The sequence below is a fragment of the Centroberyx gerrardi genome, chromosome 2 (assembly GCF_048128805.1).
Source record: "Centroberyx gerrardi isolate f3 chromosome 2, fCenGer3.hap1.cur.20231027, whole genome shotgun sequence".
In the NCBI taxonomy this organism is placed as follows: Eukaryota; Metazoa; Chordata; class Actinopteri; order Beryciformes; family Berycidae; genus Centroberyx; species Centroberyx gerrardi.
Window position 1 is genome coordinate 38,329,273 of NC_135998.1, and position 16,551 is coordinate 38,345,823.

General features: G+C 36.0%; 1 protein-coding gene across 4 annotated transcripts in view; it reads right to left on the reverse strand.

Moving 5' to 3' along the window:
* The window catches only part of man2a1 (mannosidase, alpha, class 2A, member 1), a 58,614-nt gene that overhangs the window by 34,684 nt on the left and 7,379 nt on the right, over positions 1-16,551 (reverse strand). For 2 of the 4 annotated variants that reach the window (XM_078289039.1, XM_078289034.1), the window contains exons 3-11: positions 15,683-15,904; positions 14,958-15,102; positions 12,676-12,763; positions 10,946-11,029; positions 7,448-7,575; positions 6,888-7,061; positions 6,012-6,198; positions 5,186-5,363; positions 4,011-4,201 (exon numbers count right to left, since the gene is read on the reverse strand). In XM_078289039.1, coding sequence (XP_078145165.1) covers positions 4,011-4,201; positions 5,186-5,363; positions 6,012-6,198; positions 6,888-7,061; positions 7,448-7,575; positions 10,946-11,029; positions 12,676-12,763; positions 14,958-15,102; positions 15,683-15,904 — 1,397 coding nt within the window. Of the gene's footprint in view, positions 1-4,010; positions 4,202-5,185; positions 5,364-6,011; positions 6,199-6,887; positions 7,062-7,447; positions 7,576-10,359; positions 10,377-10,945; positions 11,030-12,675; positions 12,764-14,957; positions 15,103-15,682; positions 15,905-16,551 lie in introns of those variants that run through there. The other 2 variants (XM_078289040.1, XM_078289041.1) reach the window with 2 other exon arrangements.

Consider the following 16,551-nt stretch of genomic DNA (forward strand, 5'->3'; position numbering starts at 1 on the left):
TTGCTGTGCGTTCTGTCGCCAAAGCTGTCCCCGTAAAAAAACTCCCATGATCCCACGCTACTTCACGACGTCATCAAACTACGTCTTTTGTTATTGTTTTGATTGAGAGACCCCTAGCGGCAGAAATTACATACTGTGCCTTTAAATGTTGTATAAAGGATATTGATAGGGATTTCTCTAATGGATAAACATGCCCCTGTTAAAACATTGAGAGAGAACAGACACAACCCCTGGTTGACATCTGAACTCACTAATTTAATTTAGTCAAAAAGTAAAGCCTGGGTTGAGACTAGGCGTACACGCAGCCAAGTTGATTGGGATAAATTCAGGCAATTAAGAAACATATGTACCAAACTAGTAAGGGATGTCAAATGTCAATATTTCTTAGATTCTATTACCAATACCTATGGTGATCCAGCAAAATTCTGGAAGATAGTAAACTCCTTGCAGCGCAAAGGTCCTTCCCCCCTACCTGTTCAGGCTAATCTAGACTCTGGGCTTGCTATTCATCCAAAGGACATAAGTGATGCATTTAACCAGCATTTTGCTGCCACACGTCATCTATTTGATAGAGTTTCCTGATCTAACTGGCCCATCTGTTCACTCTAGGCCTAGTAGTATTATTACATTGTCTCCTTCTGAAACAGTCAATGTTACCTCCTGTAACAGTGATGTATCCTTCTCCTTTGGTTTGTTTTCTTTTACTGAAGTATTTGATGCTCTATTAGCTATTGATGTTAAAAAATCTGTTGGAGATGATGGTTTAGACCCTTTTTACCTAAGGCTGTCTGCGCGCCAAATTGCTGAACCGTTAACTCATATTTTCAATCTTACTATTCAAACTGGTACAATTCCAAAACTCTGGAAATCAGCTCATGTACTCCTACTTCAAAGTCGTAGTAACTTAAACAACTATCGTCCTATTTCGAAATTGTGCTGCCTAGCCAAAATACTGGAGTCTTTAATTAACTCACAACTTCAAAACATTCTCAGTAGGTTTTCCATTTTAAATGAAATGCAGTCTGGTTTCAGAGCTGGCCACAGTACCATCTCTGCCTGCTCACTCGTAAATGATATAGTGTCATCTCTTGATAATAAGCAACACTGTGCAGTTCTTTTCATTGACCTGTCAAAGGCATTTGGTACAGTTGATCATGTGCTTTTATTAGATAGACTGTCCTCTATTGGGCTGGATCACAGTGCCTGCAATTGGTTCAGGAATTATCTCTCCGACAGATCTCAGTGTGTCAAGGCTGATATTATTAAATTGTATTTCCAAGGTATAACTAAAGATGTTCTGCAAGGGTCAATACTTGGTCCTGTATTGTTTTCAATTTTCATCAATGCAATTGTTCCCTGTTAAATTGTAAATTCCACCTTTATGCAGATGACAGTGCTGTATTGTAGTGCGGACTCTGTACAACAAGCCCTACAAAATTTACAGCTTGCATTCAATTCCTTGCAGACCATACTTATAGAAGACCAAGAAATTGATGTGGTAAATTCACAGCTGTATACTCTTGATGGCACATTGATCGAAAGAGTCCCACATTATAAGTACCTTGGAATTTGGATCGATGATAAATTCTCTTTCAAAACTCACACTGATAGACAGTGTTTTTGGTTTTAGACTATGTTGATGTGATTTATATGCATGCTTCAGCAACAACCATAAACCAATTAGATCCCATTTACCATGCCGCCCTTCGTTTCATTACCGGTGATAGATTTAGGACACATCATTGCGCTCTCTTGCAGAAGCTTCCTCGTTACTTAACTTCTCTTTTAAATTACCAGTCAACAAATAGCCAACTTCACTCACAAGATTACTTAACACTTAAAATTCCATGTGTTTCAACTGATTTAGGAAAAACAGCATTCACCTTTTTTGCACCATATAAATGGAATAAACTCCAAGACAGGTTGAAGCTGGTCTTGCTCATGCCAATTGGACTGTTCAAATCCTTAGTTTACTTTATTATTGAGTGTTCTTGTTTCACCTAGCTGTGGTTATTATTATGTATAATAATGATTTTGTATTACTATTAGCCTAGCTATTTTATTATTAACATGAGACATGTAAAAATGGTTTCTTTTGTAGCACTAGGACATATTTTCTGCAGTTAGGTATGTTTGTGTGTTAATGAGAGAGAGGTTAGGTATGTGTGTGTGCGTGTGTGTGTGTGTGTGTGTGTGTGTGTGTGTGTGTGTATCTGTATTCTTGTGGATGTTTATCTCTTGTCCACCTTCCCTTTATTTTCCTATTGTCTTATTGTACCGTACTATTGCTATACTGTAAACAGGGCACATTTGTAAAAGAGGGCTAGCTCTCAATATGTTTTCCCTGTGTAAATAAAGGTTACAAACAAACAAGATTTTCACCTCTGGTCAAGCATATGTAGCTTTAAGTTGTGTCACATCACCAATCATTGAGGATTTTAAACCCAGTGCTATATATGCTAAAGACGCTATTGAAAAGTCAGTGCAAAACATGCCTTCATTCATTGAGTGGGTCTGCACACTCCTGGTTCTCATCCTATCTGTCTCACCACTCTTACCAGGTCTCATGGAGGGGATCTCTGTCCAGACCCTGCACAGTTAGCACCGGTGTCCCTCAGGGCTCAGTCCTGGGGCCCATGCTATTCTCTCTATACTAAATCCCTCGGCCATGTGATCTCCTCTCATGGCTTCTCCTATCACTGTTACGCTGACGACACTCAACTCTACCTCTCCTCCCCCCCTCAGAAACACAAACTGATGGGCGAATCTCCGCATGTCTCAAAGACATCAGCTTGGATGTCTGTTCTCCACCTCAAGCTTAATCTTGACAAGACAGAGCTACTCTTCCTCCCAGGGAAAGAGGAAAGATTGCCCTTTCACAGACCTCCATCACCATTGACAGCACCACTGTGTTTCCCTCTCAGACTGCCAAGAACCTCGGGGTGATACTGGACAACCAGGTGTCCTGCTCTGCCTACATTGCAGCGACAACCCGCTTCTGTAGGTTCTCCCTCTATAACATCCGCAAAATTCGCCCGTTCCTTACGAGGGAATCAGCACAACTCCTGGTCCAGGCACTTGTCATCTCCCGCCTGGACTACTGCAACGTTCTTCTGGCCGGGCGACCCTCTGCCATCAGACAATTCAAGACACTGGTCCTCTCCAACAGAGCAGTACACCAGACTGCCCCGTCCTATCTCCAATCTATGGTCAGGCTCCAAACCCCACCTCGTTCCCTCCGCTCCTCCACCCTTGCAGGTCACCTCACTCCTCCATCGCTACGTGGGCTCAGAAGTCGCTCATCCCGGTCACGACTCTTCTCATCCCTGGCGCCACAATGGTGGAACGAGCTCCACCTCTTCAGGTTACACCTGGACCCCTCTTGAACTAACCTATGTTCTTACCCTTCTTTAAATAAAAATAAATACATAAATAACTAAACGAATGCTACTTATTCCTATTAAAAGGCTTAGCTGATGAAGACTGTGATACACAGTTGGTTTCACTACTGTTGACAAAATGTACTTATTGTAAGTCGCTTTGGACAAAAGTGTCTGCTAAATGACATAAATGTAATGTAATGAGCATGAATCCCCAGAGGCAATGTACACAATCTGTTTACACAGTGTTGAAGGACTTGCAGCTCATATCAAAAACATTAGATGTGATCAAAGATATTTGGCAGCAGACATCATTTGTGACAGAAACAAGAACATTCCACTGAAGACACTGATCTTAACAACTTCTCATTTCATAGCCAACCAAGACGCCTCTCATATGATGAAAGTGAAGAGCTCTTCCAGGAATTGAAAAAGGAACAACATGGTGGTGCTGGAGTTTACTTCAAAAACAATGCAAAGTGTAATATTGTTCATGTGCCATGTGTTAATATTGAATGATTTCCAAATATTATATTCTTTTTTAGTTTCAATCGTTAACATTTTTAAATTTTCTATCCTTTTAAAATCTTAGTGCAACATTTTTATTGTTTTTTTATTCTTGTCGTCTACCTGAGCGTGGCCTCCATCACTCTATCCAGTCGTTTATAAAACGGTCTGGAAGTGAAGTATCCACTCCAGTAATGATCGTCGCGGTCGGCGTACGTGAAGAAGTCGCCACGCAGCACAGGGAGCTCTTCCCCCTCCGCGTCCAGACGTCGCTGCAGTGACAGGAAGTAGTCTGACAGTGTGCCAAAACGTGCCTGAAAGAGGAGAAGAAGTGAGGAAGAGGAGAACAAGAAAATATGGAGTTTACCGTTTCTGATGCAATTTTTCACAGATTTTTTTTTCTTAATTTTCTAAATTTTTGCTGATATTTCCCTTAATTGCCTCTATTTTTTCCCTATATTTTCCCTGATGGAAGAAGAGAAGAACAGAGAAAGAGGAGAAAAAGAGTTGGAGTTTGATGTTTTTAAAGCAATTTTTCACTGATCTTTAAAAATGTTTCCCTAAATTTTATGCCTGAAATTGAAAACTTTCTTTTACCACTATTTCCCCTAATTTGTCTGTATTTTGCGTTGATTTTTACACTCATTTTTTAAACTTTCTCCATTTTTGGTTAATTTTCCCTCTCATTTTTACCCTCATTTTCCCTTTTATTTTTCTTGCACTTTTTATTTTTATTTTCTCAATTTTTCCTCTTATTTTTTCCCAAATGTCACCACTTTCTGAATTTTTTTTCCTCTAATTGGAAGAAAAAAAAATTCTCTTCATTTGTTGTTGATTTTGTCCTTTTTTTGCCACCTCTGCTAGTTATTTTTTTGCAACATTTTTGTTAATTCAATTTTTTTTTTTTTAACTCATTTTCTTCTATTTTTGCCCTACACTTTTTCTACACCTTTTTTCTGCTCATTTTCTCCATGTCCACTGTTTCTCCTTTTGCTGTTTCCCCGTTAGCCCCTTTGTTTTGTTTTTTGCCTCAGTTTTTGGTTAATTTTCATCTCACTTTTTTGCTAATTTCCTTTCCTTTTTGAATTTATTCTTCATTTGTGGCTCATTTTCTTCAACATTTCTTTCTAATTTTCTATTAATTTTTTGCTAACTTAACTTTAAACTAAATTTCTATGTTTTTGCTCATTATATCTTAATTTTCTGGACACTTTCTCATAATTTTCCCTAATTTTTCCCACATTTTCTCCAATGTCCCCCTTCTCTCAGTAGCCCCCCCCCCCGGTCTCCATGGCAACCTTGACTCTCAGCTCCGGGTGCGAGTTGTAGAAGTCGAAAATCTTCTGGTAGTTTTGGAACTGAGCGTCCCATTCGCTGCTTTCCACAAAGCGGAAATCGTCTCCGAGCGGAACGAGCAGAATGGACGAGCGGAAGAGGCGGGACTTCTGCCGGTACTGGTCCAATAGGAGCAGAGCTCTACAGAGAGAGACAGAGGAAGAAATAAATCACAGATCATTGACATTGAAGGAAACAAGAAAAGATAAAGAAACACTTTTGTAAATGTCTGTTTCTTTACCTATTTTTATTTTTATTTCTATGAGGTCCTATATCAGGGAATGTTTTGTTCTGTAAAATAATGGAAACATTTAAATAAAAAGTTAAAAAAAAAAAAAAAAGATAAAGAAACAAAACAAGACACAGGAAGTAAAAGACAGAGAGAGAGAAAGAGAGAGAATGCTAAAATATAAGTAATCTTTCTCTCTATTTTTTTGTCCAATATTTCTCAAATTTTTCTTAGATTTTTCTTTTTTTCAGATTTTTCAAAAAATTTCAGATTTTTCCGTTTATCAAAAACATTTGTCTATTTTTTCTTGCTTTTCCTCTTCTTTTTTGCTACAACTTTTCTCAAAAAGAAGTTAACTTATTTTAGATTTTTTCTCTAAAATGTATCTGATTTTCCCATTATTTCCCTCTATTTTTCTTCTTCAGATCTTTTCACCTCCATTTTTTCATGTTTATTTCCAATTATCTCATTGTTTTCTTTTTTTTTCCTTTTTTTTCCACATTTTTGTCTTATTTTTTTGTCTTTTAATTACATTTTTATTTTTCCACCATGCTCCTCACCTCTCCTGGATGTTCTGCTCTGTGATCGGCTGCGGCGGCAGCCTCCAAGGACAGGAGACCCGCCCACCAGGAAGCCGGTGGAAGTCGAACTGACAGCAGACAGCCGGGTTCGGTCCACACGTGTGCGGAACATCGTAGCTGTAGAACGGCATCATGTGACACATGATGTCACTGCGGGGGGAGGAGTCTGGGAATAGGAAGTGGGAGGGGTCAGGGAGGAAAGGTAGAAAATTGTCAATTTGAGTAATTTTTACTCAATTTTCCCTCATTAAGAAAAAACATATATAAAATAATATTTATATAATATATAATAATAATATATAATATACATATATATAAAATATATATAAAAACAAATATATATATATAAAAGCAATAACCAAAAAACGCTAAAACTGATTAAAAAAACGCTAAATAACAATTAAATGACAAAACAAAATATTTTCAGTCTTATTTGTAATTTTTATGTGATTTTTGTCATATTTTTGTGTTTTGTAAATGTTTTTGCATTTTTTAGCGTATCTATGACATTTTTGTCAGTTTTTGTCATTTTATGCGTATTTTGCTCTATTCTGTCAATAGAAAAAAAGAATAGAAAAAAAACAAAACAATTACCAGAAATGACACTGAGCAAAAAAAACAGAAAACAGACAAAAAACACAAAATTAAAAGAGCAGAAAATTAAAACAAAAGAAAAGACAAAAAATGAAAAAAAATGACCAGAAAACCACAGTAAATGGCACAAAATGACAAAAAATGGACAGAAAAACCAAAAACAACCCAAAAATTATATTATATATAATATTATATATTCTATCTCTCTCTCTCTCTCTCTCTCTCTCTCTCTCTCTCTCTCTCTGCCCCCCCCCAGCTCACCCCAGTTTTGTCGCCATAGAAACTCAAGTGTCTGTTTCTGGGCGAAATGCTTCTTGACGGCATAGTGAACACGCTGGATCAACATGGCGCCAAGCCCCGCCCCCTTCAGCAGGTAGGCCATGGAGGGGGAGTGGCCAAATGGATCTACCGCCCAACCGCTGTGAGGACGCACACCTGGGAGCCAATCAGAGAGGAAAGGTTTGTTACCGGGCAGTATGTGAAAAAGAAGCAAAAAACATGCATCAAAAAAAAATTACACAAAGGAAAATGATGGTATGAAATTTAAATTTAAAATCTTTAAAAATTAATACATAAATGGGATGGCATTTGAGTAAAATAAAATGAAAGGAACACTGAAGCAACTTCCATAAAATTACAAAAAACTAAGATAAAAAAGTATGATTAAAAAAAGGATCAAAAAACTACAAAAAAAATGCCAAAAAAATTACAACAAATTACCAAAAAATCTACAAAACATTACAAAACAAAAGAAAGTACAGAATGGAGCAAAAAAAAAAAAAAAAACATTAAATAAAATAAAAATAGAGTAACACACTGACCCAGGTGGCGCTGCAGCCACTGGTGTCCCTCCATCAGCTGATCCAGCAGAGAGAAATAATGAGAATTTGCTTCATCAGCCATCACCCAACCACCAGTCACCATCTCCAACTGACCCGACTGCACCAGCCTGACCAATCAGAGAGCAGGAGGGACAAGAGAGAGAAAACATTAAACATCATGGAAATGATTTTGGAAAAATTTGTAAGAAACTGGTAAAAAGAAATTAGAGAAAAGGCCATAAAGTCAAAAATTACAACAACAAAAAAAAAATAACAAAAAAATAAATCTATAAACGACAATAAATTGACAAAAAACACCAAAATATGACAAAAAATTGACCAAAATCACACACACAAAAAACGTTGGTGAATATGACATAAAACTAAATTTAAAGAAATCTAAGAAAGAAAATAAATTTTAATATAATTGGTTAAAAAGATAGAAGAAATTATTATTATTATTATTATTTTTAACCTTTATTTAACAAGGTGAGTCCCGTTGAGATTACAAGATCTCTTTTTGAGGGAGCCCTGGCCAAGACAGCAGCGATACAGTATTGCAACAACAACACAAACATTAAGAGACATACAATAAAAATAAGGCAGTAAAACAAATAATAAAAAACACACAGAATCCTGCACCTAAAAAGAGTAGATGAAAAATGCATCTATATTATCCATTTATGCAGAAAAATTGGGAAAAATAATATATATACATATATATTTATATATATGTATATATATAATAATGGGGAAAAAAGATATTAAAGATATTTCTTAAGATTACAACAATTATAAGAGCAATTTGGAAAAAATGATGGGAAAAATTGGTAAGACACTGGGAAAAAGAAAACTGGTTAAAAAAAATGTTTCAATGTGGAAACATTGGGAAATAATTGGGGAAAAATTGTAAAAAATAAATTACAAAATTTTATAAATTTGGTAACATTTGTAAAAACAAAAACAAAAATATAGCTGCAAGCAACAATAGGACGGTTTCCACTGCATTGGTCAATAACTCCACCTTTTTTTGACCGATTGCTTAGCTACTTTCAAAGTAAAAGCAAGTCTAAGAAGCCTGCATACCAAATTTTGTATCATTCTGACTTGTTGTTCATAAGAGCACCCAAGGAATTATGGGAAATGGAGTCTTTGTTATAATATAGCAACAACTTCAAAGGGCTGTTATTTGCTCAAATCTCAACATGTTATTATATGGTTTGACAGGTCGTTTTGTAAGGACCCCTCCAGTCTCTTCTGTCCTGCCGGTTGTGCTGTGTTTTCCTCTCATTGTCTGCAGAGGTGTGGCCTTCAGAGGGGGAGAGGTCATTAGGAAACACCTGGGGCCGGTGTGGCTTAAGGCATATAAGGCTGGACGGACGTCTGAGTGGCGGCTCCTGGTTTTCTGTTCTGTTGTTAAACTTTGGTTTACACACAATGCGCATGCAGTACATTTCCACACATCCACTCCCTACCTTACTGATCTAACTGATTTGTTCACCTACATTGTTTTGGCTTTGGTTGTTAAACAGTTGGTTTCCTAATAAATGTATCCTTTGTTATTCCTTTAACTCGTGTGTCTCACCTTTGTTGCAGTCAAAGAGCCAGGCTGTAACAATTTTAATATGATTTTTCTGACCACCGTTACATATTTCAAGCTGATTGATTACTGTGGCATGATTTTACAATCATTTGAACTTTTTGTGCCAAAGTTGAAAAATTCAATGGTCAATAATATCGCCATTTTTTGACCAATTGCTACCTACTTTCAAACCAAGTAAAGGCCGGTCCAATGAGCCTGCATACCAAATGTGGCGTCATTCTGACTTGCGGTTCATGATATGAAGATTTTTCAAGATTTTTCAAAAAATCAAAAATGGTGGAAAATGTTTATTGGCGGAGCTTATGGGTCCCATTGGGAAAATTGTTCAGCATGATCAGATACATATGTGTACCAAGTTTCAGAACTCTACGACTAACGGGACAGTGGGGCTGAGTCGTAGACTCCGGGAGCTTATTATAGCGCCCCCTATGGGCCAATCGGTGCCATTTTTTGTATCCCAGTAGCGGTTACCCGGGACTATGTATATGACAAAATAGACAAAAAGTTATCAATGTATGGTCAAGTTATTGGCCAAAATACAGGAAAAAAAATAAAATAATAAAAAATAATAATAATAGGAATTCCACCAATTATAATAGGTTTCCCTGCTTCGCAGTGGAAAGGGCATAGAGAGACAAACATTAACATGATAGGAACAATTTGGGGGGAAAAACCTTAGAGACAGATAGCGAAAAAAATTTGATATTGTGACAATTTAGAAAAAGTAAAATAGGTAGAATGTTGGTTAAAAAAAGAAAAAAAAGGTGTTAATGGGAGAATTGGAGGAATGTGGAAAATTTTTATCAAACATGCCAAAAAATGTGTTAAAATTAGAGGAAAATTTGGGGGAAAATTATCAATAATTATGAGCAAATATGGTAAAAAGAATTGACAAAATTGTGGGAAATAAAAAAAAAAAAGTGATTTAAATGAGAAAAGGTATTTGAAAAAAAGTATGGTTGCAATTTAGAAAGATTATGATGAAAATTTTGGTTGGTTAAAATGTTGGTTAAAATTACAAAATAAATTGGGAATATTATGGGATTTGTAAAAAAAATTACATTGTAAACAAATAATAAAAAAATATTGCTTGGAACATGAGTGAAGAAACTGCAAAAATTTGGGGAAAGTGTGGAAAAATTTGTAAAAAAGAAACACAAAAGGGAAAATGAGCAAATAAAGTGTAAAGAAAATAGGGGGGAAAAGAGAGAAGAGTGAGGAAAAAAATGAAGCAGCAATGAGGAAAAATGGGGGGAAATGAACGAAAATTACAGGAAAAAAAAAATACAGTGATGAAGAGTTTGTTTACCTTTTCACCATCTCTCTCTTCTGAATAACACCAAAAAACATCAGAGAATGACAAAGAAATGACAAAAAATTTCAGAAAAGAAAAAAACATGACCAGAAAATTACCAAAAAATGACAGAAAACACATAAAACCCATAAATATTTGACAAAAAACTAAACCAAAAAATGGCAAAAAACAAAATAGAAAATGACAAAAAACAAAAAACAATCAATAAAAAATGAAAATGACAGAAAATGAAAAAAAGTACCAAAAAACTACAAAATGACAAACACAAAAAAGACCTAAAAACGACAGAATACAAAAAAGACAAAAAATTGCAAGAACACAAATTAAAGAAAATTATAAATAAAAATGACAAAAAAAAACAAGACAAAAAACAATAAATTGACCAAAACAACACAAAGAAATGAAAAAAAATTCACCAAAATAAGAAAAACATCACAAAAAACACCAAAAGAAACAACAACAAAAAAAAAAAATGACTAAAATGTCTAAAAACAACAAAAAACAAGAGAATAGAGCTAAAAAAACAGCAGAGAAAAGAAATCAAGGGATAGAGGAATGAAAAGTTAGTTTTTTTGTTTACCTTTTCACCATCTCTCTCTTCTGTTCATCAATGTCATCCCACCACTTTGAAAAATAACTGATCTCTGCCCAGATCATCTTCCTCCTGCAAAAATTCATCAAAAATATGATTATTATGATCAATTTATTTATTTATTATTGTATTTTTTTATTTGGTAAGTTCATGATGTATTCATTTATTTATTTATTTATTATTTCTTCATTATTTGTTATTAATTTATTATTAAGATTGAAATTATAGAGTAATGACAAAAATATTTTATTTTGTTTATTAATTTATTCAAGAATGTGATGTAAGTCCTTCATTTACTACTAATTTCTAAAAAAAAAAATTATTGATATTTGTCTAGATATGTTCTCTCATTTTTTCATCTTTTTTCACCATTTTTTCTTAGATTCTTCCACTTTTTTCTTGATTTTTTCTTATTCATTCGCTGTTAAATATTCACAGGTAAATATTTCTACTGTAAATGCTTTAAGGTAATTACAAAAAAATCTTGTATTTCAAATACTCAGAAGTAATTTTTACTTACTTTCTTCAGTGAAATCAATTTTTTTACTGACAGTTGACTTTTACTAATATTTTACCAGTCAAAATGTAAATATTTATACTGCAAATATTATTAAATACATTTTAAGTATTTCACTTTCATTTAACATACTCTGAATTTTTTTTTTTAGGGAATCTTAGGAATTTTTAACTATGTTTACAAATTTTTTACAGGTTTTACAAGTTTTTTAAAAACTTAAATTCACCTAAATCAGTAGAAGTACTTGCAGTAGAATTAGTAGGGTGGCGGTTGATCCCTATTTGCCTCAGCCCACCCAAGGTTTCTTCCAAGTTTTCCTACTAAGGTTTTTCCTGGGAGTTTTTCCTTGTGTGCATCAGAGTCTAAGGCTGGGGTGCCAGGTAGGTTAGGCTGTAGAACAGGTAGATTGTTTGTCTTGCTAAAATCTGCTCTTGCCTACCTTGTGTTTTTCACTATGCTTGTCCTATATAATTTTGTTCACCATTGATTGTGTTTAGTTAGATCTAGCTAGACACATTCTCTGTAAAGTCCTCTGAGACATGCTTGTGATAAAGGGCTATGTAAATAAACAAACTTGAACTTGAACTTGAACTAGAACAAAATGTAAAAATAAAAAAAATCTGAAAAGGTACAGGAATTCAACTAAATCAGTAGTAGTATTCACAGTCGTACTTGCAGTAGTATTTGTAGTAGTATTTGCAGTAGTACTACATAAAATATCAAATATAAGCTGAAATGAAAAAAATGTACATACATGTACTACATAAAATTAAAAAAATTAAATCTTAAGAAAGAAATCGGAAAAATGAAATTCAACTAAATCAGTAATAGTATTTGTAGTACTTGAAGTAATATTTGCAGTAGTACTTGCAGTAGTTTTAGTAGAAGTATTTGTGGTAGTATTTGTAGTTGTAGTATTTGCAGCAGTAGTATTTGCAGCAGTAGTGTAAAAAATAAAGTCAGAAAAACTTTTACTGGAATTCAACTAAATCAGTAGTAGTAGTAGTATTTGCCGTAGTAGTATTTGTAGTTGTAGTATTTACAGTAGTACTAGATACAAATAATAACAAATAAACAAAAAAATAAAAATCTAAAAAAGTTCAGAAAAACTTCCATGAATTACACTAAATCAGCATTAATACTTGCAGTAGTAGTAGTAGAATTTGCAGTAGTAGTAGTATTATTAGTAGTACTGCAGTACCTGCTGTCTTCAGTGAGTTTCAGCACCATATTGTCCAGAATGTGTCGCGTTTGATCGCGATAATAATCGTCAAACGTCTTCAGCCAACCTGAAAATACACAGAAAATACTGCAGAATGAAGTACATGCAGTACTACAAGTAGTACTACAAAAAAAATACTAAGACAAGTTTTTTTTACTCATTCTCTAGTTTTCTGTAGTTCTTAGATGGTGAACTTGTCCATGGGAGAACAACAAGCATGTCTGCAATGGCATTTTCAAATCAACCCATAGCGGGCGTTGCAAAGGCCACAAAACTATCTGCTAATGCAATTGTTGAAATTGCATGAACTTTGGTACACATGCGAAAATGGCTATGGTCTATGACAGGCCTATTCAACTGGCGGCCCGCGGGCCAACTCCGGCCCGCCAATCAAGTCACACAGGCCCGCCGATCAGTTCTGTTTACAAATAAATAAAATTTAAAACCTGAAGAAAACAAAATCACGCAAATAACGGACATTCTATTCTCCTGTGTAATGTAAACTAGATGCTGTTCTACATACTCCGGTACAGTAGGTGCAGTGTTGCTAACTTGGTAACTTTGTCGCTAGACTTAGTGACTTTTCAGACCTCCCTGGCGACTTTATTTCTCAAAAGCAACTAGTGACAAATCTGGCGAGTTTTTCTGACCATGGGAAGCAATGTTAATGTGTTGAAAGCAAAGCATTTGGCAATAAATTGGTACGGCTGATGCCGGTTTTCTCTACTTGCCTGTCTGTGTGTGGGAAGCGCTGTGATCTGATCACAGCGCTTCCCACACACAGCGCAGCCCCCCTCCCTCCGCTGAGAGCAGGGACTGTAGGATAGGGTCCACTTGTAATTGCTACCGGTGTATGCCGAAACTGGCCCGGGTGGGCGGAGTCAGCACTTATATTAAAAGGGTTATGCGGCGTGCATAACAAGTGCAGCATTATATATTGATATGCAAATTATCGTATGACATCATCAATGTCACTATCAACGCTGAAGAAAAGAAAAGTTGATGCTGAAAATCGTCAATTCAACAGCGACTGGACTGAGAAATATGTGTAAATAAAGAAAAAGAAAAAAATTAAGAAAATTAAATTAAGCACTTGGCCTAATTACTGCCTATTTATTTTCTTTTTTAATTTATGATTAGGCTACTTTTGCAATGTAGCAAAATAAAAGTTTTGAAAATGTGGTGGCGCATTGTGTCAAGTGTACATACATAATGAAATGAAATGTCCGGCCCCGGGCCCTTAGCTTTCTGACAATGTGGCCCCCTGAACAATATAGTTGAATAGCCCTGGTCTATGATGTAATAACCATGTAATAGCTTGTAAATCAAAGTGCATTTGCACAATCAGTACCGCATTTGGCAGTATTGTCTGGAAAGGCATTTCAAACGTGTATTTCATGCAGATCGGCCAAAAGGGGGCGCTGTAGTGACATTCTGAAATTTAAAAAGGCTGTATCTCACAGAATTACAGTCCGATTGACACCAAACTTGGTGACATGATCCAGCTGTCTCAGCTTCATAAATTTCCCACCTAAATCTAGCATGACAATTTTTGAATATTGTGAAAAACAATTTTTTTCCCTAAGACTTTTACAGTTTTTTACCTATCTGAATCAAACTTTGTATAAAGCCAAAGGGCATTGAGATACAATTTGTAATTTTGTTTAAACAAAATCAGTTAAACAATATGGCCGTCAGCAGCAAATGAACTTCACAAGGGGCGTGGCCTAACACAAAACCAGCCGTGACTCACTGATTGTTTTTCGGATCAATACAAAACTTGTTACACATGTTCAGCAGAGATGATTAAGCATGTCTGCATCATCATTCCAAATCATCTCTTAGGGGGCGCCAAAAATGGCATGAATTTGTATCTCCTTAACTGGTAAATGGAGGCATGCTCTAGATGCAAGCATTAGTTGAAATGGCAAGTTTGGCTGTGGTTGTTGCATGTGGATGTGCCCTACAAAATGTAGCTGAAATTGGTCTAAAATGCCATGTGTGCTTGAACCATGCAATCACCGCTTGTGGCTATATTTTTCATTGTTTCTGTATTTTTCTTAATTTTTTTCTTGATTTTTTACATTTTTCTCAACTTTTTGCACATTTTCTCTATTATTACTTGTTTTTTTTTAACTTTTTCTAGATTTTTTGTATTATTTTCTATTTCATCTTATTTTTTCTTAATTTCTTCTTATATTTCCCTATATTTTCATCTATATTTTCCCCTCATGTATTTCCATATTCATTCGTTTTTTCACCTGGATCGTTGTGCGAGTGCGGAACGATGAAAACCTCCAGTGGAAGCTCCGCCCACTCGTCTCCACGGTAACCAATCTCAAAGCCTTGTTTCCATGCTCCACCGTCCGGATTGTCAAAAGTCAGGAGGTCATAGACGTCCAGCAGCTGGGCATTATGGGTAAAAAAACGGGAATTATGAGGGAAAAAGAGAAAATATGAGAAAAAAATAGAAGATACAGGTTTCGTTTTTTTTATACAGAGGAATTATGGGAAAACAAAGGCGGGTTGTGGGTAAAAAAATGCTAAAATATAGGGCAAATATAGAGGAACATATAGATAAAAATATAGGAAAATATGAGAAGATATGAGGAAATACAAGAAACTATAAAGAAACGAGAAATATGTGAAAATACATGGAGATTATGGGAAAATATATGGGATTTTTTTTTTAGACATCCAGGAGCTGGGCATTATGGGTAAAAAAAAAAGGGACTATACAGAGGAAAATATAGGGGAAATACAGGGGAAATATTTTTAAAAACACAAAAACACAAATGCACTTAAAATATTCTTTAAAAAAAAAAAACTTAAATTAAATAAAAAATAAAAAATAAATTACTTCCAAAATTTAAAAAAAAAAAAACCTTAGACAATACTTACAATTAAAAAAAAAGAAAATACTTGCAAAAAAGACAAAAATGTGCTAAGCTAACTATTAGCTGTTAGCATGCTAAGCTCTGCCCACCTGCACTCCCTCCGGCCCATCGTTGTTCTTCTCAGCCAATCGGCAGCCTTGCATCGTTTCTGCGGCGCCGTGGGTGGAGCTTTCATTAGCCCCTCCCCCTCCCCTCTCCTTCCATGATGCCTTGCGGTGCAGCAGAGCATCTCGCACAGCGGCAATCAGCTGGTTGCTGTCACTGAGGCGACGCTCCAAGCTGTCAATCTTCTGCTGGAGGCGGGGCCAATCCTGAGGGCGAGAGAAAGGCTGCACTTGTTATTCACACCGGGACGTTCGGCTTGACATAGGAGGTGTGGGCGGAGTTCTGTGTTGCTGTATATTTTACAGCAAGAATCCTCATTCCAGCAGTTCTGGTGAAAACACAAAACATGTTGCACAAGGATAGAAAAGCATTATAAGATAAATCACATCTTGCAGGAGAAAACGTGAATGTCAGCCTGCTGGTGTTTTGTCTGGTTCTCTTTCTAACTCCATTCGGTATGTCAGCCAGTAGGAGAGCTCGTTGCCCGTTCAAATATCAAGTGCTGACTCCACCTACCTGGGCCAGTTTCGGCGTATGCCGGTGGCAATTACAAGTGGACCCAGAGAGAAAGAGAGAGAGAGAGTAGTTTGTTTTGTCTTGTCTGTCTCAGCACTGGATGTTTCAGACACAATGGCAGAGGTGCTCCTCCTACTGGATTTTGAGGAGGAGGAAGGGTCTGTGGGAGAGGCGTTTCTCGGGTCCGACAAGGACGACAATGACTCCTCTTTCGTTCCCCTGACTCACCATGTCAGTGACAGTCCCTCTGATCTAAAATCCATAATCACATGGATTTTGGATTTCCTTATGGGCAGATCGCAAAGGGTAAGGGTAGGAAACACCATGTCAGAGGTGC